General features: G+C 43.0%; 1 protein-coding gene across 1 annotated transcript; it reads right to left on the bottom strand.

The window, feature by feature from the left end:
* Positions 1-4,945: 4,945 nt before the first annotated feature.
* LOC102427670 (omega-amidase NIT2) lies at positions 4,946-22,617 on the bottom strand (the record flags this gene model as incomplete). Its single annotated transcript, XM_006098382.3, has 10 exons — positions 4,946-5,773; positions 5,883-5,975; positions 6,347-6,402; positions 8,706-8,804; positions 10,977-11,055; positions 12,118-12,192; positions 13,185-13,278; positions 19,311-19,399; positions 20,473-20,593; positions 22,386-22,617. Coding segments are annotated over 9 exons (937 nt in total), but the record flags the coding sequence as incomplete, so codon positions are not given.
* Positions 22,618-24,040: the final 1,423 nt, after the last annotated feature.

A 24,040-nucleotide genomic window follows, 5' to 3' on the forward strand; every position in this document is an offset into this window, starting at 1 on the left:
TGAATTTGAAACGTTGAAGGTCGCACTTTAGTGTAGTCATAAGTTAGAAAGAAATGTTACTTTGTCAGAAAGAAATTCTACACATGTGGTACAGATGAATCATCATGCTGCTTTTCGCTAATCAGTTTGCCGACCACTGTCCTAGACTACTGAAGGGGAGTGAATATTTCCCAAGTCACTAGCAGACCCTGAGACCTAAATCTGATATAAGTATTACAAGAAAATAAACAAACAAACCACTATAGACAAATATCTCTTATAAACATCAGTGTAAATTTTTTTAACTTTATTTTTATTCATTGTTAGGGAGGGAGAGAGAAAGAGAGTGAGATCAATTTGTTGTTCCACTTATTTATGTATTTACTGGTTAATTCTTATATGTGCCCGGATCAGGGATCAAACCCGTAACCTTGGCGTATTGGGACATGTTCTAACCCAGTGGTCGGCAAACTCATTAGTCAACAGAGCCAAATATCAACAGTACAACGATTGAAATTTCTTTTGAGAGTCAAATTTTTTAAACTTAAACTACATAGGTAGGTACATTCAACTTTAAATTCAACTTTAAATTCACGGTTTTCGTCTTCTGTTTTTCTTTGCTTCTTCTTTGTAGCCATCTCAAACAGGGCACCTAAAAAATGTTTCATTTTATAATAATAAAGCCACCAACACAAAAGAATTACAATTCTTAAATTGATGACAAAAATACCTGTAGGATTTGCAGCTGGTTGGAAAAATACAGGTAACTTTATGCTTCAAGTAGGTACTTTTGTCACCTGTGCGATTTGCGGACGCGACTAGCACTAACCACTGCACATGAGACCGCTGACTGGCTCACGCAACTCGTGCATGAATCGCGCGCGCCTCCCCCGCGCTGCTTATCCCGCGGCCCGCCTGCGCCGCATCTCACACCCCCCACTTCTTCTAACACCACGTCTTCAGAATAGACTCGCCCAGGCCGAAAACCGACTTCTGCGCATGGGCCACGAAGTTTCAATCGCACTGTACGTGCGCGCCCGCACGTGGTATTTTGTGGAAGACCCACACTCAAGGGGCCAAAGAGCCGCGTGTGGCTCGCGAGCCGCGGTTTGCTGACCACTGTTCTAACCAATTAAGCAACCCAGCCAAGGCCGATGCAATAATTCTTAAAGTGTTAGCAAATCAATCCAACAACAAATTAAAAAACCTTATTTTAATATATTGTGGTCAAGTGAAATTTATCCCAGAAACACAAGATTTGTTTACCATTGCAAAATCAATGTAATTCATGATAAAAACAGGCTAAAGAAGAAAAGATGTACTTGTGTCAATAAAGGCAGAAAAGGCTTCTGCATCCTTTCTTGATAAAAACTCTCAGCACACTAGTAATAGAAGGGAATTCCCCCAATCTGATCGAGGGCACCTATAAAAGATTAAATGCTTTCTCCATAAGATCAGGACCATAAAAATGTGTACTTTTCTATTCAACACTGTTCTGAAAGGTCTAGCCGATGCCATAAGGCAGAAAAAAAAAAAAGGAACCAGATTGGAAAGAAAGAAGCTCATTTATTTTATAAACTGTCTTAATTTGCAGACATGCTCATCTATATTTTTAAAAATCATATAGAATCTACCCAAAAAAAGCTTCTAAAGTGAGTTTAGCAAGGTTGTAGGCTACAAGATAAAATTCAGAAATAAATTTTATTTTATATAGTAGCAGTGAGAAATTGGAAACTGAAGTTTATAAAACAATACTCTAGCATTAAAAAAAAAAAAGAAGAACCAGCAGCCCTTGAAGATACATTGGACAAAAAAAATGCATTTTTTTAAAGAAGTATGTGTCTATCATTTTACCTTTTTAAAAAATATATATTTTTTATTGATTTCAGAGAGGAAGGGAGAGGGAGAGAAACATCAATGATGAAAGAGAATCACTGATTGGCTGCCTCTTACATCCCATATACTGGGGATTGAGCCCACAACCCAGGCATGTGCCTGAACCATGTCCAGCATGGCCAGTGTTGAACTTGAGGAGGGGCAGTGAAGGATTAAAGAAAACAGGAGAATACAGTTAGGACCAGGTGGATCACTGTGCCTGGATGAGGAAACAGTGATGTGGCTTTATTTTATAGTCAGATCACACAAAGCAAAACAAGGGCAAGATGTTTACAATGTTCTTGCGAATTTCAAATCTGCTTCTTTCCTATTATTCCCATTCTCTGAACTCTATCAAGCCTTGTTTAGGCAGCACTTGCTGCACCTCCCGCAGCCCACATCCCTTAGCGACGTCGGACTGCAGGGTCGGACTATACAGTCAAGCTTATAACCATAGCCTTTTAGCTATACTTGTGCTGGCAGGGTTGTGCCCTCCAAGCTGGGACTTGTATGTGGCTTTGCCACAAGTCAGTCTGAGGCTTGATCCTGTCCGAACGCTGTAGCCGCTCTCCACATGTGCCCTTGACTGGATTTAAATCCTGGACCCATCAGTCTGCAAGTCGATGTTCTGTCCACTGAGCCAAACCAGCATTCTTCCACTAAAACTACCAAATACTGCTAAAAGAAATTAAAGAAGGCCTGAATAACTGAGAAGACATCTCATGTTCATGGGTCAGTGGGTCAGTACTGTTAAAATGTCAATTTTTCTACCAAACTGCATTCAAGAGTCAATGCAATCCCAATAAAAAGCCCTAGAGACTTTTCTGTAAAAATTTACAACCTGATTCTGAAATTTACATAGAAATACAAAGAACTTAGAATAGTCTAAACAATTTTTTGGGGGAAAAAAAAAGTTAGAGGACTAATTTTACCTGACTTTAAGACATACTAGAAAGCCACAATAATCAACACAGTTAGTTACTGGTGTAAAGACAGACAAATAGATTGATGAAATAAAATAGAGTCCAGAAATAGACTGAGATGTATATGGTCAATTCACTTTTCCTAAATGAGCCAAGGATATTCAATGGGCATAGGATAATCTTTCCAACAAATGGTACTGGAACAACAGGCAACCATAGGCCAAAAAAATAAATAAAATAAAAAATCTTGACTCTTACACCACGCACAAAAATTAACAACTGAAAATAGATTATAGACTTAAATTTAAGATAAAGTCTTAGTGACCTTGGATTTGATAATTTACATAATACATAAATACATTTACATAAAACTTAGAAAAGACAAACTTCAGCTGAAACCGGTTTGGCTCAGTGGATAGGGCGTCGGCCTGCAGACTGAGGGGTCCCAGGTTCGATTCCGGTCAGGGGCATGTACCTGGGTTGCAGGCACATCCCCAGTAGGAGATGTGCGGGAGGCAGCTGATCGATGTTTCTCTCTCATCGATGTTTCTAACTCTCTATCTCTCTCCCTTCCTCTCTGTAAAAAATCAATAAAATATATTTAAAAAATATATATATATTAAAAAAAAAAAGACAAACTTCAAAGAAAAAAAGTATTAATCAGTCTTCATGAAAATTAAATACCTTTGTTCTTTATGCATTAGTTTTAAGAAAATGAAGACTTTCTTTTTCTCAGACTTGGAGAATAAATTTGCAAAACATAATGCCTGAAAAAAGACTTTTATCTAGAGTATATAAAGAACTCATAATAATTAATAAAAAGGTAAATAACCCAATACTTATATGAAGGAAAGATATGAACACTTTACCAAAGATATACAGATAAATAAAGATACCCAGCATCATTAGTGATTACGGAACTACAAATTAAAACCACAAGAAAACATTACATGCCCATTAAAATGGATGAAATTAAAAAGACTAATCATACCAAGTGTTGGTGAGGATGTGGAGCACATTGGGATTCTAACAGATTGCTGGTAGTGATGTACAATGGCACAATCACTTTGAAAAACAATTTGGTAGTGAAATACACATATGATCCCACCATTTCATTCCAATGCTAAATATCTAACTCAAGAGAAATGAACAACTTGTACAAGAAGCTTTATTTGCAATAGCCAAAAACTGGAAACTCAAATGCTTATCAACAGGTGGAGAAATGATGGTATATCCATACAACAGACTACTACTCAGCAATAAAAACGGAATGAATTACTGATGCACACATATGGATAATCTCCAATTAATGGTGAAAGACAAATTAAAAAGTACATATATGGTATGGTACATATATTACTTTTATGTAATTCTAGAAAATTCAAACTAATCTACAGTGACAAAGCCAGTCAGTGCCTGGGAACAAGAGGAATAACTAGAGGAATTATAAAAGAGAACAAGGAAACTTTTGATGGTGGAGTGGGCATCTTCATTACCTTGGCTAACGGGGTTTCATGGATGTACACAACACATGTCAGATGGTGCACATCTATTCCCAATTCTTTGTGTAGAGGTATCATATTGATAGAGGGAACTTGGCCAGGGTGGAAGTATTTACACCACAGAAATTGGAAAATGCTACCACAAAATCAGGGCTTTTTCTTGGACAGCTAGTTGTTAAACATTACCAGCCCATTCCTAGCTATAACATACATAAATAACAGTTCATTGAAATTCTTAATTTTTAATTGCCACAAAGAATTCCCAGAACCATTAGGCTAAAAACTTGCCTTTATCAAGGTAAAAAGTATTACTAGAGAGAAAAAACAAAAAGAGAGACTTTCAGACACTTACTCCTATCAAGAAAAACTCTTTTGCCCTGGCTGGTGTGGCTCAGTTGGTTGGGCGTCATCCTGTGCACTGAAAGGTTGCAGGTTGGAGTCCTGATAAAAACGCATGCCTGAGTTGTAGGATAGATCCCCGGTTGGGGGGTGAGCAGGAGGCAGTTGATCAATATTTCTCTCTCTCTCAAAATCAATTAATAATCTTTAAAAAAAGACACCTCTTGCAGAGACATACTTAAGTTGCCTGACTGCCACATCCAGCACGGCTAGGGTTCAGAATCTAAAAAGGGGCTGCACACAAATGAAAACACTAGACAAGAAATATGAATTTAGAAGGCATGGGGGGCCAGGTGGAAACCTCTGTCTAGAGGAGAAGCTCCCTGAAACCCTGGCCTTGTCAGCTTTTATTCAATTTTAGATACACATCTTGCCCTCAGTTAAGCACGGCAAACAGGTAGCAGACAATCTCAAAGGTCAGTAAAGATTTACTTTGAGGCTATTAGGTCAGGAAATTGCTTCAAGCCATCGCTATCTCAACACAGAACAATCAGTGCATAGCTTTTAGCCCTGCTAAAACTCAAGATTCATCAGCCTTCCGAGTTCCTTGATGCACTCTCATGATAGCATTGACAATGGATGGCTTCCTGCACCTGACCAAATGCTTCTACTGCCATCCTCCCACAGGCCTCACTGCTGACACAGTCTTGCCCCTAAGACCTGGAGAGTTTGGGGTCAACTCTTTAGCTCCTTCTCGAAGGCTGCAACAGGGACTGCCATCTCCCCTACAAACACCAAGGACCCATCACCCTGCTTTCCACAGCTACTCATAAACCCAAAATATAACTTTAAGGTACTGCTGAAAACAGTATACCCACTTTCTACATAACGGATTCCAATTCTAGCAATGAGATAAGAGGTTTATGACACAAATACATTTGTATCAGGTAAATCAACCACCAGAATACCCAAATCTCATATTTTTATCAACTTCTTTGACGTAATTTAATTATGGAATAAGGTTTGGAACCATCCCCTTCTCCTCCCGCTCTTCAATGCCCAGCCTGAGTCCTTTTTGCCTATTTAATATGGTGTGGAGAGTATCAGTGTGCTGAAGTTCCATCATCTCAATAGAAAGTTCCCAGGAAAGGAAGGCTAAAATAAAAAACAAACAAACAAAAAGGATCCCCATTAAAGAATTCAGCAGGGAATTGATGTTGCAGAAACATGTTTTCCTATTTCATGACACATTGGAAACACGAACCTTAGGGCTTTTTCGCCTCCACAGCATAGAGGTCTGATCGCTTCTGGTTAAATATGGGGATTTGCTGGCGTATTTCAGTCACCTTCTTCAAGTCTGCAAAAACAGGAAAGTGCACTATTAATAAGATTAACTCTTCACTAACCAAAGGGATTTTTCCTCCCAAACAGTATAAAAACTACCAGTCTCAGCAAGTAACTCAGTAATACAGGCCTTGTCTAGAGGCACAGCTGGCCTGGCACAGCCCCTGGAGTCACTTCAAACCAAACCAAAATAACTCAAAATGAACAAAATGAACTGTAGCCCTGAAGACTCGACCAAGAACCAAGGATAAACTCGGGAGGGGCGGAGGGGGGGGGACAAAGGAACTCCTCCAGGTGACAGGCTGCCCCAGCTATGGAATCTGGCCTCAGAGCATTGGGGATGCCAGAGACCTAACCTGATGCCCTGGGCGAGGCAGATCTTACCTATGTCTGAATACACGATCGTCTCTTCAGTGCCAGCTTTGGCCAGGACCTCCCCCCTGAAAAAGATTCAGGGGAGGTGAGTGGGTTCACTGACATTTGCTGATATTCAAGACCTCTCTCTGTCTTTTCTCCCCATCTGACAGGCCAAAGGGCAAGGAATCCGAGATTTAAAACCAGAAAGTAAGGATATAAACTCCTGTTCTACCATTTAAAATGCTGTGTGGCCCTAACCGGTTTGGCTCAGTGGATAGAGCATCGGCCTGCGAACTCAAGGGTCCCAGGTTCGGTTACAGCCAAGGGCATGTACCTTGGTTGCAGTCACATACCCAGTGGGGAGTGTGCAGGAGGCAGCTGATTGATGTTTCTCTCTCATCAATGTTTCTAACTCTCTATCCCTCTCCCTTCCTCTCTGTAAAAAAATCAATAAAATATATTAAAAAAATAAAATAAAATGCTGTGTGGCCTTAAGCCAAGTCACTTTTAATAAATTATAAAGTGGAAATAAAAGCTCTGCTAGGATTTAGTGAGAAAATTATGGAGTATATTTTCTAAACTGCAAACTCCTAGTTTTCTTATTCCATGACATAAACATCTGGGCCAGAGCCACGTATAACCAAAGGGAGGTGCCCCCCACCCCCTCAGGAGTGCATGTCCACAGGAATCCTTCACAAGGGCGGTCTGGCTCTGCTTCTTCACCCCTCCCAGGGCTGCTCCCTGACTCTGGGAGAGTGAGGCAGGCCCTGGGCATGGCCCAGATCTGTGTGGACCTCTGGTCTTACTCCTGTGACCCCTGCAGCCCTATGTTAAGGGCCTTCCGTGTTTGAAGGAAAAGTTTCAATCTGTGGGTATGAGTAGCAGTGCTGGGGAAACCACACCCGGCAGGAGCCCCACACCTGGAGACAACAACACTCCTTCATAAATCTGGGGAAAGGCTGATCTGGAAAACACTTCTGGTGCTGCATCTCCCCACCCAACGCAGGGCTTCCAACACAGACCTAGGGAAATGCCATCTCTCCAAAGCACAGCACAAGGTAACGGGCATAACAAACAATCTCACATGGTAACTGGTTCTGTTTACCTGACGGCCGCTAACAGATTTGGCACAAATGAGCTACAAACACAATTATTAATGCCGTTTAACTGAATCCTTTCCTATTCTCTTTCTCTTTCTTCCTCATTTTCCCTGGCATTCAAAGATCTCTCTCTATGTTAACCCCAGGCACCCATCCCAAAGTCAATATAAGTCAGAAGGCCCCAAACCCTACAAACGGAATTCTGAAAAGGAAGAAATTAAGGTAAATCTTGAAGAGTTACTCTGTCAGAAGCGGCTGGCCTGGCCAGCACCAGAGTTCATCAGCAGAGCCAGGCAAAGCAGAGGTGCATCACTAATATCTGGGCAGAGGGACTGGAATCACGTCCGAGAAAATTTTCAGGCCAACTTAATCCTTCCAGTTTCCCAATGCCCCCCACATCCTGATGTGCAGGGAATCTCTTGCTGGTCACATTTTCAAGGACTCCCCTTATCACATGCTTTAATCTGTGGGTCCTATAGAGTCTGAAGAGACCCCACAGTGACCAGGGACCCTTCTCAGCCTTGTTACTGGTATGTGCATCCTGAAATTGTAGAAATACGTATCTGTTTGTGTGTGCGAGCGTGTGTGTGATCATACATATGGCATAAATCCAAGTTCTGAAGTCAAAACCTGGATCCAAACACCAGTTCTAGCCACTTTAGCCTGTGAACTTCAATTCCACCATCTATAAACCGGGCTTACCAGAAGGTAAGTCCCTGACGTTCACACTGAGACCACGTGTAAAAGTGCTGTGTGGACTGCAGGTAGAGACCATGGTACGTGCATCAGTGCAAGCCTGCATGTGCACCTGGGCAGACTCTCATGCTGGTCTCGCTGAGCAGTAAAATGCTCCGCCCTCTCACAGAGGACAAACTCCGTTTCCCTTATTGAACCCATCCGCCCCCTCCTCTAAGTATTCCAGGAGCAGAATCCTCACCCTGTAACTCATTCCTGCCTGAGGCCCCGTCACCCAGTCTAAATTTTAACCAAAAGCCGAGAATTGGAGGCCTGTTTCACTAGAACTGCCACCCATCACTGCTGCCCTCCCCTATGATCCAAGTCTGACTGACAACAGACACTCAGAAGAGGGCGAAGGCCAGGCCTCAGTCAGGAGAGCAGGGCCGTTTCTTTCTCACATGGTCCTCAAGTGGAAGCTTCCTCACAGGAGAGGCAGCCACCCGGCAGGCACCGGACCCGGGGGGTGAGGGGCAGGGCCAATCACCAGTCAGTCAGCCCACCCGCCCAAGTGAGCTCCTAGCGAGCCTGCCCCTGCTCAGGCCACTCACCAAGGATTCACGACAGTGCTGTGTCCCCAGGCAACATAGGAGGCTTTGTCGTCTCGGGCCGGAGATGCAGTGGCCACATACACCTGGTTATCAACAGCCCTGGAGTCAATGGAAGAAAACAGGGATATTATGCATTAATAGATCTGAGGCACTTTCCTATCCTAAGTGAACCGATCCTTCTTTTCAAAACTAGGATAGGACAGGCTGGCTCAGATGTAGAAGGAAACACGCAAAGCCACGGAACCCTCTCTTCAAAATCATCTTATTACTTAAGCCAGTTCTCATTGGGGCAATTTTGGCCAGCAGGGGACATCTGCCAGTGTCTGAAGACCTTTCTTTTTTAAAAAGAAATTTTTTATTGATTTCAGAGAGAGAGAGAGAGAGACAGAAAGAAACATCAATGATGAGAGAGAGTCATTGATTGGATGACTTCTGAATGCCCCACCCTGAGGATTGAGCTGGCAACCCAGGCACATGCACTGATCAGGAATCAAACCATGACCTCCTGGTTCACAGGTTGATGCTCAATCGCTGAGCCACGCCTGCCGGGTTGGAGATTTTTTAATTGTCATAACTAGGGGGATGCTATTCGCATCCAGTGGGTGGAAGTCAGAAATGCTGCTAACCATCCTACAGTGCACAGGGAGCCCCCCACAACACAGAATAATCTAGTCCAAAATGTTACTACTGCCACAGTGGACAGACTCTGGCCTGAGCCAACCACTAAAAGAACTTCTCTGGGGTTAATGCAAGCCAAGGTGGCCAAAGCCAATGGGTTGGCCTTGATAGGGCAATACACATTGAGGGCTATATGGCACTTCCATGCCAATGGTGGCCGTGCCATCATCTCAGGTTAGATCAGAACTTCAGGTGTCCAGCCTGGGTACACCAAGCCACCTCACCTGGGAGCTCTCTGGGCTCAATCAATAGATCCATGCTAGTCATGCAGGTCTCTCCCAAGCTTTTCTTGCTTTACACTTTCACTGCATTTATTAATATTCATAACACACACCCCTACCCCCCCTTCTACAATGCAACCAGGCAAACACCTCTACATCCCCCTGCAATAAAAATTACCATCATCTCTAGAAGGGAGAACAGTAGCCACCTCTAGGCAGAGAGAAAAGGCCACTGACTAGGAAGGAGCAAAAGGGACCATTCTAGGGATTGGGAAATGTTCCATATGTTGATCTTGATTGAAGGGGGTACATACGTCAACATTCACTGACCGGCCTGTAGAGGCAAAATTCGTGCACTTTTCTGTAAGTGTATTATACCTCAATTTAAAAAACATTTAATCAAGCCCGGCCAGTGTGTCTCAGTGGTTGAGCATTGACCCATGAACCAGATGGTCAGGGTTCGATTCCCAGACAAGGCACATGCCTGGGTTTGGGGCTCGATCTCCAGTAGGGGGCGTGCAGAAGGCAGCCTATCGATTTTCTCTCCTCATTGATATTTCTATCTCTCTTCCTCTCTGAAATCAATAAAAATATCTTTTTAAAAAAATGCATCAAACAAAAACATTTAATAAAGAAACCCATCGTCTCTGACAAGCATTTCATGGTTTGCAGAGCAGTTTACACACAGTCACACTCCTTTTCCCTTCCATATTCCATCCACCCTTGTTACCTGCCTTTCACTGCTCAGCCTCAGAGGTCTAAGGAAACATCAGAGATAGATAGTTGTGTGATGCCCAGCATTTAGAGGTTAGAAGCACAAGGGTTTATAACGAGGTTCCTGGCAGAGCATCCCCGGGACTAGCAGGCTGCTGTGGAAGTTGGGGTGGGGTAAGCACCCCAATCAAACAGCACAGGGTCAGCTGTGTGAAGACCACAATCCTCTCCCCTGGGCTGTCAGGCTAAAATAACTCCTGCTTTTCCTGGGCTTCTGGGCTCTGAACATACATACTCCTTGGGTCTCCAATTCTATGTAAAAGTTGCCGGCAACTGTCTCAGGGAAACCAGCTCACATCTAATCACAGTAAATGAAATCGCTGCCCACTTGATGCACTAAAAGCTCTTGGAAATGCAAAACCAGTCTCCCAAAATCTAAGAGATTGGTGCTGTGGCTTCTGAAGAGAAGGTTCCCAGCAGAAGCCTTCCCTTTGGGCTGAAAGACGAAAAGATGCACCTATTTGAAATGCAATTGGATGCTGCGGAATTGAGTCACAGGCACCATTCTGTACCAGGAAGGCTGGCACTTTGACCACCCTGAAATCTTTCCACAGAGAAACGCTGGGATGCTGGAAGGTATGCTGATATGCTGTCTTACCGGCCTCGCTGAAGCAACTCCCAGTGAGCTGGTCCAGTGGTCAAATTAAAAGCTCCAGGATAGACCAACAGCTGGCAGCCTAGGGGAGAGGGAGGCCGAGAGTCGGTGAGAGGAACACCTCACCTCCCTGGTCCCGCCCTTTGCTCTCCACCAGTGAAGACCAAACTCCAACTTTCCCACACATAAAAGTCAGTGCTGGCAACATTAGGTTATGGCTCTGAATTCTCTTAGAGACACTTGCGTGATGCAGACGGACACACGAGAAAAGTGGTATTGATAACCAACACCACATGTGAGTTCGCTTAAAAAAAAAGGGGGGGGGACTATCATTCAGATTTCTCTCGGCACCAGAGGGTCAGCTCTGCATGGCCGAGGGTCACGCTCTATAATTCCCTTCACCTGAAAGGAGGGGCAGAGGAGGTGCTTCTAGGCTCAGGGACAAGACTCCACAGAGTCTGCCGACCCAGAGTCCAAGCCTCCGCCTTTCCCAGAGCAGGCAAACTGTCGGCATCCACCTCACTGCATTCAGTGACAGCTGATTCAGAACCAGAGTAGCTTCAACAGGCTAGTAGGGCTGCTAATATTTGTTGAGTGCCATACAAGGAGCTTTAATAAGTTCTCTCTCCTTCGTCCTCACCATCCCTATGAGAAAACTGGGAGCCACAATGAAATGAAATCGTTTACCCAAAGTATCATACCAGGTAGGGGAAAGAGTTGGAACCAGAACCCAGATCTTCTGACGTGGTTTGGTGCTAGGTGGTAGGACACCTTTTCTCTGGACCAAAATGTCACTGACTACATTTCCACTGCACCCACTATCTAGGACTATGCATAGTGAAATCCACGAGGAACAGACCATGTTTTCATTTCTACTGGGCTCCAAGGGACTCTTTGCAAACACAGTAGCAGGAAGGGCTGGAAGGGTGGAGCAGATGTTTAAGAGTCTGGCTCCTGCCTTAGCCGCATGGCGTGCTAAATCACAACCTCTGGAAAACCACACTGTCCATACACAGCAAAAGTGTGAGAAGCCAGATGGGGGTGGAGAGGTTAAGACCTCTCCTCCAGCTTTTCCGACTAAGGGCTCCCTCTATCCATTCAAACCTCCAAGCACCCACACAACACAACCACAGTGCTGCCCTACCTCTCTGCGCGTAGACTTGTGCAAGCTCTGCAAAGCGGATGTCGTAGCAGATGCCTAGGCCCACTCGGCAGTAAGCTGTTTTCAAACAGAAAACGCACAAGTGAAAGTTAGCCTGCAGCATGGTGTGAGGGTAAAGCCTCTGAGCTAATATCACTGACCGATGGGGATACACAGGGCCCATGGTGGAGAAAATCTATAAGCTTGATCTTGCTTGGATGTCACCTCGTAAAGACGTCATTTACGTCAGCAGAGTAGAAATGAGAAATTCATTCTAACTGAATGCTTATTATCTAAGTGAGAGGTGCTCAATTATGGCCTAACAAGTTCACTCTGGAAACTATCACACTAATAGGAGGCTGTAGCCAAATGGAAGAGCAAAGTCATGTCAAACTCTTTAGTTCTCCATTCAGCCCGCCCTTTCCAGATCTCTGACCGCTCTCTGCCCTTCTCACTTCTGGCCTTTCAGCCAGGTTATGTAAGGAAACTGGGGAGTGCTCTAGCTGGTTTGATTCAGTGGATAGAGCAGTGGTTCTCAACCTTCCTAATGCCGCGACCCTTTAATACAGTTCCTCATGTTGTGGTGACTCCCAATTTCATTGTTACAAATTGAACATAATTAAAGCATAGTGATTAATCACAAAAACAATATGTAATTATATATGTGTTTTCCAATGGTCTCAGGCGACCCCTGTGAAAGGGTCGTTCGACCTCCAAAGGGGTCGCGACCCACAGGTTGAGAACCGCTGGGATAGAGCATTGGCCCAAGGACTGTAGGGTCTCGGGTTCAATTCCAGTTAACAGCATGTAGGCTGGATCCCTGGCCTGGGTCTGGGTGAGTGCTGGAGGCAACCAATTGTATCTCCTTCACATCAATGCTTCTTTCTCTCTGTCTCTCCCCCTCCCTTCCACTCTCTCTAAAAATCAATGGAAAAATATCTTGGGGGTGAGGATTAATTTTTTTAAAAAAAGAAATTAGGGAGGGGCATAATAAAGAAAACAACAACAAAGGAATACCTGGTCCTCTTTTACTGGGACTGCAAAAAGAGGTGGACTTATCTGGTACGTACGAGTCTCAAATGTAGAGAAACTATCACCAGGACTCAATGTTTTAGATTCTTGAAATGTGATTTTCCCAGGAACATCAATGTCAAACAGATGGAGCTGCAGCACAAATACAGGCTTCAGTTACCGCTTTTCCAGCAGAGTTCATGGCAATAAAAACAATCTGTCCACGGCCAGATATGGGGGGTGACCTAAGAGCAACTGTACAAACAGCACCGCAACATGCCCACAACCCACCCCACCATCCGACACTATCAAAATGAATTCTAACACAGGAAATGGGACCATGATATTGTAGGTTTTATGACCCTTCTTTCCTAGGTGGTGTACAAATCAATGTCTAGATTTCTTATGGGAAGATTTTTATTCAATATAAATGCTACATGAAGACTCCTCAATCAGAATCAAACTGACACATGGGCAGGAGAGGAGGAGAGTGGGTAAGCAATTAAAATAGGTCAAATTTTACAAACCAAATGCAGCAATTTACAAAAAGAATAACTTCCAAATTGGTTTCTGATTTATTACACTAACACAGTGGTCGGCAAACTCATTAGTCAACAGAGCCAAATATCAACAGTACAACGAGTGAAATTTCTTTTGAGAGCCAAATTTTTTAAACTTAAACTATATAGGTAGGTACATTGTTATTAACTTAATTAGGGTACTCCTAAGGCTTAGGAAGAGTCACACTCAAGGGGCCAAAGAGCTGCATGTGGCTCGCGAGCCGCAGTTTGCTGACCATGGCACAGAATAAAGGAGAAAAGTCATATGAGCATCTTAGGTGCATAATGAGCATTTGGTAAACTTCAACATCCATTCTTTTTTAAAAAAATATATTTTTTTACTGATTTCAGAGAAGAAGAAGAGAGAGAGAGAGAGAAACGTCAATGATAAGAGAAAATTCTCATTGATCAGCTGCCTCCTGCACATGCCCTGGGGATTGAATGTGCAACCCCAGCATGTGCTCTGACCAGGAATCCAATGGTTACCTCCTGGTTCATAGGTCGACGCTCAATCACTGAGCCACACCAGCCAGGCCATCCATTCTTATTTTATTACTAGAGGCCCGATGCACAAAATTTGTGCAAGGAGCTCGGCCCTCGCAGCCCCGGCTGCCTCGGCTAGCCCTCGCAGCCCTCGCAGCCCTCGCACCCCTCGCAGCCGCAGCCCCTCACAGCCTCAGCTGCCCAGCTGGCCCTCGCAGCCCCGGCCGGCCCTTGTAGCCCTGGCTGCTTTGGCCAGCCCTCGCAGCCCCAGCTTCATCCAGAAGGTCGTCCAGACAGCTGTTCGGTCTAATTAGCATATTAGCTCTTTATTATATAGGATTATTTTTTAAAATATATTTTTATTGATTTCAGAGAGGAAGGAAGAGGGAGAGAGATAGAAACATCAATGATGAGAGAGAATCATTGATCAGCTGTACACCCAACACTGGGGATTGAGCCTGAAACCCAGGCATGTGCCCTGATCAGGAATCAAACCATGACCTCCTGGTTTATAGGTCGATGCTCAAACACTGAACCATGCCGTCTGGGCATCCATTCTTATTTTAAAAACAAAAATGGAAAACTCTTCTAGTAAGGGAATTTCCTTAGTCTGATAAGAGTATCTAAAAAACAACACTAAAGAAACACTGTACCTAATGGTGCCATATTAAAAGCCTTCTCTTTTAAGATCAGGAACAATACAAAAACACCTACTATTGAAAACTCTATCAGAGGTCCTAACCAAAGCAATAAGGCAAAAGAAAGTAATAAAATGTATAAGGATTAGAAAGAACACAAATTGAATCTGTGATCAGAATATATAATTGCTGCTGGAGACCAATTCCAGCATGACAGCAGGACTGCATCTGGGAATGGCTGAAGGTATTTCCCCAAACCTGAATAGGATACATTAAATTGATTTCTTGGCTGCCAGACAGCTAAAGGGCATCTTAATCTACATGTTATTGCCTCCTACTGGCCAAACACCTGGACAGCCGTAGGATAATTCCCCCATTCTGACAATGGACTCTGTATTGAAACCCTGACCCTTTGAAGTGTATATCTCTGCCTCGCCTCAGGACAAATTGTGTTAATAAAAAGCATGGGGTCCTGGGGACGAGGAGAACCTAAGGCCTTAGACCTGAGACCTGAGAATTTAGATCTTGGATCTTAGCTCCTTTAGCTAAGCTCCTCTGACCCCCAAATGCCTTTCAAAATTATACTTCGTCTCTGGACTCTTATTTAAAATCTACGCACAGCCTTCTCCAGATTTCTGAACCCTTCTTGATGCTGGGACAAGAACCCCGGCAAGTTGCATATCTAGAAACTCCAAAGGAAACCTACAGATGAATTATTAGAATTAATGAGTGACATTAGCAAGGTTACTATTATGTACAAGGTCAATATTTTTATAACTAATTGTACTTCTATTTATACTACCAAAAAACAGAAAATGAAAGGGCATCAAAAAATACCCATGAAGAATAAACCTAGCAAATGATATATAGACTATACCCAAAAAACTATAAAAACAATTTGAAATATTTATTTATTTATTTTTAATATATATTTTTGTTGATTTCAGAGAGAAAAGGAGAAGGAGGGAGAGAGATAGAAACATCAATTATGAGAGAGAATCACTGATCGGCTGCCTCCTGCATGCCCCACACTGGGGATTGAGCCCACAACCTGGGCATATTCCCCAATCGGGAATCAAACTCCGACCTCCTGGTTCATACGTCAATGCTCAACCACTGAGTCCCACCAGCTGGGCCAATGTGACATTTCTAAAAGCCTACATAAATGGAGGGATATATGCCACATCATGGACATATATGCACTTAAAAGAATGGAGTTAATAGCTCAACCTGGCTCCTCTTCTTGAAATGGCAGAGTGGCTCCTATCAGACCTATTAGCTTTCTCATAAGTAACTATGAACCTGGACAAAATAAAAAGCGCTGGAGAATGATCAACATCAGGGAAAAACTGAAGGGAAGTCAATACTTAGAAGGGAATAACACTGGGTGAGTGTCCCATTTGTTTACTGCTCTTGGTTGGAAGCAAGGCCCCAGTTGTTGTTGGGAATAGTGGGGAAAACTACCCACAATCACATTGGCTTGAGAAACCCGAAAACAGTTTCACAGCAGCTGGGAAGTGAGGGGAAAATCCTGAAAAGGATAAAATCAAAGAGAAAGAGCACAAAATTCTACATATGCAATTGCGGGCATCTCTGGCTCACCACTGAATTACAGATGTGTGGGGCAGACCCCAACATGACCAAGATGTGGTAATTACCAAAAATTTTAAAGCAGCTATTGAAACTAAGCTCAAGAGTATGAAGAAAAATATGCTCGCAATGAATTAAATAGAAATATTGGTAGAGAAATAAGAGCTATAAAAAGGAACCAAATGAGCCCAGCTGGCATGGCTCAGTGGTTGAGCATCAACCTATGAGCCAGGAGGTCACAGTTCGATTTCTGATCAGGGCACATGCCGGGTTGCGGGCTCCACTGTGGGCGTGCAGGAGGCAGCCTGTCAATGATTCTCTCTCATCATTGATGTTTCTATCTCTCTCTCCCTCTCCCTTCCTCTCTGAAATCAATAAAAATACACTTAAAAAAAAAAAAAAAAGAACTGGAAAATTTTAGAACTGAAAAATTCAGTAACTGAAATTTTTAAAAATTTCATTGGATTGGGTTATAGGAGATTGGAGATTACAAAAGAAAGATTCAGAATATAAATTAGTGGAAATTGTCCAATCTGAAGAAGAGAAAGAAAAAAGGTTGGGAAAATAAAAACAAAGAACCAGAGCCTTGGTGACCTGGTTTGGAGGAACAGTATCAAAACTGGAATCCTATAAAAAGAGAATGGGACAGAAATATCTGTAACAAAATTATGTCCCCAAATTTCCTACATATGGTGGAAGACTAAAATGTCAAGTTTCATGAAGCACAACAAATACAAAGAAAACCACCTAGCCCTAACTGGTTTGACTCAGTAGATAGAGCGTTGGCCTGCAGACTGAAAGGTCCCAGGTTCGATTCCAGTCAAGGGCATGTACCTTGGTTGCGGGCACATCCCCAGTGGGAGGTGTGCAGGAGGCAGCTGATCAATGTTTCTCTCTCATTGATGTTTCTAACTCTCTCTCTCTCTCTCCCTTCCTCTCTGTAAAAAATCAATAAAATAATTTAAAAAAAAAAAAAAAGAAAGAAAACCACCTAGGTACCTGAGAGACAAAATATTAACCACTAAAAAATACACAAGAGAAATCTTGAAGGCAGGCAGATAAAAACACAAGTTACACATAAAGAACTATAATACAAGTTACCACTAACTAATCAGGAAAAAAAGAAAAAAGAGGCTAGAAGATAATTGAAAAAGGTCTCTCCAACTGTTAGGGAAAAAATAAAACTGTCAACCCAGAATTCTATTCCACCAAAAACCTCTGTCAAGAATGAAGGCAAACTAAAGATGTTCATAAACAAAAAATAAGAAAATTCATAGCTAGTAGATCCTCACTACAAAAAAAGCGAAGGGAGGTCTTTCTTTTTGAAGGTAAAAATACCAGATAGAACTAGGATCTTCAGGAAGGTTAGGAAAATATCAATGGTAAATATTTGAGTAAACAAAGATTTCTATTTTAAAAATACATTCTTTGTGAAATTTACAATGTATGTAGACACAATATGCGTGTCAACCATAGTTTAAAAATGGTAAGGGCTTAGAAATTTCATATGAAGAAATATAATATTAACTCTAAGTAGACTGTGATAAAATAAGGGTGTATATTGTAATGCCTAGGGCAACAACAAAAAAAACAGCAGAGGAGGTATAATTTAAAAGCCAATGGACAAATTAAAATGGAATTCTAAAAAATACTCAACCCCAAAGAATGCAGAAAAGAAGAATAACAGAAATAAAAAAAACCAGTTAAATGTCTATGTGCTTAAATCCATCCATATCAATAATTATCTATATGTATAAAAGGCTGTCTGTCCATCTGACTGGTAGCTATGATACGCATTGACCACCAGGGGGCAGACGCTCAATGCAGGAGCTGCCATGAGGCGAATTGGCCATTTAAAAATAAACGGCACCATGGACCTGGCACTGACAAACCAACACTCAGCTTTCCCCACGCGGGACACAGGCCCTGCCACCATCCGGGAGTGATACTCCACCAATTGCAGCCAATGCTGCCAAGACCCCATGGTGCAAAATGCGGCCCACAGCCCAGCCCAGCCCAGCCTGGAAATGGTGGCTGTGGGAGCTGGGTAATGACGTCATGTAGCAACACCTGGCTTCCTCTCCCTAGCACCTAGCCTCCTTTCAGTTTCTTCAGTCCAGGAACCCAACTTGCTTTATAGCCAGCTGTAAACATTTCACACTGTAACCAAATGTTTGTGAAGCGTTTTTATGTGCATCTCATTTGGTCCTCACAGAAGTCCTGGAGTAGGTAGATAGGAGACTCGGTAGAATCCTATTTTTCTTTTCATTAGCAAGACGCAAATAGCGATATTAAAATATTTCTTCTAATTCATTTCCTTTCAATGTGTACGAATCCGTGTACCGGGACAGTAGTATTCACTATAATGGAGTAACTACTTCAGTTAAAAGGCAAAGATTGTCAGAATGAATAAAAAAGCAAAACCCAACTATATGCTACCTACAAATTTTAAATATAAAGACACACATAGCTTGAAAGAAAAGATTAAAAAAAGACGCACCAAGGTTAAGTACAAGAAGAGTGGCTACAGTATTATCAGAGATAAAATAAACTTCAAGAAAAAGAGTATTACAAGGGGAAAAAAAAACAAAGCAGAACAGACATTCCATAACAAAAGAAGAATGAACTTACCAGGAAGACTTAATAATCCTAAATGTATATGCATTTACTACTGCAAAGATGTCAACACTCCCCAAACGATCTCTATATATTCAATGCAATCCTAACTAAATTCCTGCAGGTTTTTCCTTTGACAGGCCAAGTCTAAAATTTGTATCAAAATGCCAAATCCAAGAATAGCCAATTGTGCCACCCAGTCAAAATGCCTGATGTGTGTACAACACAATGAGAAGAAACAGGGGACTTCATAGTAAATTCTCAAGAGGCAATGAGACTTGCCACATTTCCTACTTACCTTTCTGTGCTTTACTAGTAAAGCTCCATCAGGCCCAAACACGGCACAGGTGTTATACAATTTCCCAGAATCCTCTTCAGGAATGGAACCTTTTGTTGAGAGGAGAAAGACGCAGGCACAGAAAACATTCTGAATAAAGCATTCTTTTGGAACTGGACAGAGGCTTGATAAACTGTCACTTAGGTCTAACAATACAGTTTACTATCTTCTAAGGGTCATTTAATCAGAACATTTAAAGACTGAATACAATCTTTCAGAGATAAATTCCAGAGTGTAGATAACTAGTGTAGAAAATCATCATTACCAGTTCAGTGTGTGTCCTTCTACAACTAGGTCAGATGCTAAAAACAAGTTTCAAAAATATCCAAACTGTTTCTGAATTCAGCTTTGATCTTGAGCAAAATTTAATCTGAAACACTGAAGCAACATGGGGAATTCACTGTTGCTCAACTTAAATTCACCAGGCCCCCCAGCAATATAGCTGCATCACAAAGACCTCAAGATGGGAATGTAGCCACATGTCTGTCCATCACTCACTTAGTTCCCAGTCCTGCCTCCTCTTGCTTTGCCTTCTTTTTCTACCTCTTACTCATTTCTAATTCTTAACATAGCATAATACAGAAATAATTTTGTTTGCTGTACTTATTAAACAGTTTTACTGTACTGATTTTTTTAAGCAAACAGAACATTTTGTAATTTATTTTACAACCACATAAAGCTACCTTGATGTATGTAGCCTCTTTAAGAAAAACAATCTCCTTAACCCTGTATTAGTAAAATGAAAGACACTCAGGTATGGTTTTTCTTTCCATACTTCCACCTGCGCCTTCACTCCCACTCCTTCTCCAGGGAAAATCATCATTACCAGTTCAGTGTGTGTCCTTCTACAACACTAACTATGTGTTACATGCAAAACTACATATAAAAATCAATAACTTTTTGTGTGGGGGATTAATATGAATGGGAGTACTTGTTCATATCATATTGAACCTGCTCTTTTCCCACTTAACAGTCTGTCTGGATGAGCTCTCCCCTTTACTACATATAGACCTACCTCATTCTTTTCAATGTCTAATTCGTATTCCATGGTTTAAGTGAAACAACAAAAATTATCCATATGCTTTTAATGTTCAGCCATTATACCTTGAGGGTAGAAAGTTACCTCCAATGAGATATATGCTGCACTCCTTTGCTACTTCTGAGAGCTTCTGTGTGGATTCACCGGGAATTTTCTCTGCATATTCAGGAAAATAGTTTGTGCCATATGGAGAATTAAAGCATTCCTAGAATAATGTTAGCAGAGAAAAAGAGAGAAAAAAAACATCAAAACACCCAACCCATTTTAAAGTTCTGCTGTAAGAAGACAGAGCTGCTGCTTCTAGCTCTGCTCTGAAAGGGATAAAACACAGCTGATTAAACACACACACACACACACACACATACACACACAAAAACAGTGAGGTCCCAGGGTTGCAGAGCCTGTAGACACAGGCAGGTCTCAGCAGCTGGGTCAGGTGGGGCTTAGAAGAGACAAGGCACCTGTGCTCAGCCAGACCCTGGTCATCTTGGCAGAAGGTGGGAACGGCCTCTCCCTCGAGTCTACAGGAGAGCTGCACGTTCCCAGGGCACCTAGGCCCACTGCAACGGGCTTACCCTCAGGACTTCGTTAGGATGAATCCATAGGCTCAAAATTATATTAACTATGTAAAGCAATAAAGCCTGGGATTGGAAAAATACAGAAGCTTTGAAAGCCACAGACGTTAAGACATTTCCTCATCGGTAAAACGAACTGTTTTTAAGCTCCCTTTCAGCTCTATCATTCTGATCCTGCGGAACCTCATTCCCCAGGACACGTCTGTCTGCCACAGCTCTGTGATAAAGGAAAAGCAAAATCCACTAGACTTTGACTCTAATTCATTCGCGTTGCATTTATTGAGATTGCCTGTGCACCACACACTGTGCTAAGGAACTCAAGCTTACCAGCTTGTACAAGACGTATGTCAGATAGAGAAGCAGAGCTGAATTCAAGTGCTTCACTCCTGGCCTTTAACTCTAATGCCGGGCAACACAAACCAACCAGAGGCCATGATTAGGGTTCAAGTACAGGTGAGTCCCAGGACTGGAGTGGTAACGAAGATGGGATTAAGATTAAGATCTCAAGCTCCCCTGTTAAAGGTTCCTACTCACTGGCCATATCTGTGATGGCCTGGAGGCCATGATACAAGGCAGCCCTGAAAATTCTCCAGTCAATCTAAGCAGGGTTTTCAAAGGGCTGCCTCTTCCCCATGGAGGGAGAGAGTGGGGGAGGGGCTGTCTGGAATTAGTTCCACCACTGACCCCGCAGGATCCTTCTCTGGAGCTAACCCCCTACTTGATGACAAGCAAATGTGTTGCAACCTTCAGCTGGTTGTTTTAAAAGAAATCACCTAGAAAAGAGATGCAGAATCCTACATTTAGAAAGACACCACAGGCTTCCTAAATATTTCTAATAGTTTCAGTTTTCAAAATTTTTTTTTTTAAATGTTGGAGGTTTAGCTCTAAAATACATCCTGGTCCTATAAAGAATTATACAAGGAGCCCTGGCTGGGTGGCTCAGTTGGCTGGAGCGTCATCCAATACACCAAAAGGTTGCAAGTTCATTCCTAGTCAGGGTGCATATGGGAGGCAACCAGTCAATGATTCTCATCTCTCTCTCTCTCTCTCTCTCTCTCTCTCTCTCTTTCTCTCTCTCAATATCAAGAGAAAACATACCCTGGGGAAAGGATTAAAAAAAAAAAAGAATTATATAAGGAAAGAAGGGAAATATCCGAGGTGGAGTATTTCAGCTTTAGGTAAGTCCTTCAGCCCACTAGGGTTCTGAGCAGAGTAGGTGATCCTCACGTTAAAGACCTATAACCACATGGGCACGTCCAGCCACAGAGGCCCCAGCGAGGGTCACCTTTCAGACAAACATGACACAATCCTGGCCCCCAAAGGGCCTTGCTGGACGCCGGACACAAGAGGAAAACCAGAGCTGGCAGATACTATTCTGTGGGTCCCACGGTTCCCAGAAAGGGGTGGCTCCTCCATACTTACTGGCAGGGAAACAATTTTTGCTCCTTGTGCGGCTGCCTTCCGGACAAGGCCACAAGCTCGAGTGAGATTATCCGATTTGATGGAAGAAACTTGAAGTTGGATGAGGGCCAAGCGGAAAGCTGAAGAAGAAGAGAAAACAAGTGTCAGAAGATCTGACTGCTGAATCAGAGCAGCAGTTCTCACCTGAGGACAACTCCGCCTCCCAGGACATCTGGCAGTGTCTGGAGACGGTCTGGATTGTCACACTGGTGAGGTGCTACTGGCATCTAACAGGAAGAGGTCAGAGATGCCACAATGTATAGGGCAGTCCCTCACAACAAATTACTCAGTCTAAAATTTCAATAATGGTGATGTTGAGAAATCTTGGTAGAGCAACTGCCATGGGCAGAGCCCCAGGCCAAGCACAAGAACCTGAAGTGAAGTAGGCAGGGCCAGATTTTTACTTACAAATGAGAACAGGGCTTGAAGGAAGACAACGAGGTTTGAATACACAACTATTCTTTACTATTTGATCTTGGGCTTCGGCCTACCCCTTATCCGGGTAACTGAGGACATTCCAGTACAGAAGGTGAAATCACACTGGGAATGGAGCAGTGGGTCCATGGGAAGGGGAGACACCTGTCTCAAGTTCCCCAGTAGGGGCTGGGACTCAATGCCTAGGAGTAGCTGCTAGTAGGAGGGGGAGGGTGGCGGCTGGTGGGCTGCAGATGTGCCCAATCACAGGGCAGGGCTCCTGCGCACTTGTGAGGGTCTGTACTCACCCCATGAATATCCCTGTGCCCAAGGGACTGCAACATTAAGTAGCAAATAAAAAACACCACGAGATGTTGAGACACTTCAGAAGGAAAAGCTGACAGCACTTTTTCCTGCGATCTTAACAAGGCTCCACACCTTTACTGGGGACTGAACCCCACAAATTATGTAGCCAGCCCTGCCAACAGATCTGTGGTCAGCCTTAGGGCAAGGAGGTCTGGTTTATTCCTTCCATGGTAGGTACACCCTACATTTGCTTTCCTATATTCTTTAGAGTTCTTTTTCAGCTCTTAAAGTAATCACCTTTTCCTGGTTAATAATTCTTTATATAAAACTGTCCCTGTTCATGTGACTGGTGTGGTTTCTGTGTCCTATGTGGACCCTGACTGATACACAGATTTTGCTCATGGTCTGAGGTGAGGCTGCTAGTTCAGGAATTAGCAGTAATGCCCTGCCCTAGCTTCCCTACCCACCTCTGCTCTACGGTGTGAAAACCCCACCACGAGAGAGCGTGCACTCTGGGTGTCTCCTGAACCTGTGCAAATGTCCTCAGAAGAGGCAGGGCTGACAGACCTGGCCTTTGATGAAGGCCTGTCTGGCTCAGGGTTAACCCTGAAAGGAAAATGCAGACATCGAATTCCTTGGTTTATAAAGTGAGAAGAGCTAAATTTAATCCTGAATGCAGCTTGTTAAACAGTTTCAGAATCTGGATGAAAACAAAGGAAACTAAAATAGGGAACAAAAGCTGGGATTACTTTGGGACAAGCAAATATGTTGAGAACATTACCAGAACATCACACAACCCACTACAGGTCTCCACTGTACCTCAGAAGCTGGGCTTGTCTCTGCTTCAGAGGACTGGGGGATGGGGGTGGGCGCGGGGGGTGAAGTCCACACAGCTA

Source organism: Myotis lucifugus, unplaced genomic scaffold, assembly GCF_000147115.1.
Source record: "Myotis lucifugus unplaced genomic scaffold, Myoluc2.0 scaffold_231, whole genome shotgun sequence".
Taxonomy (NCBI): domain Eukaryota; kingdom Metazoa; phylum Chordata; class Mammalia; order Chiroptera; family Vespertilionidae; genus Myotis; species Myotis lucifugus.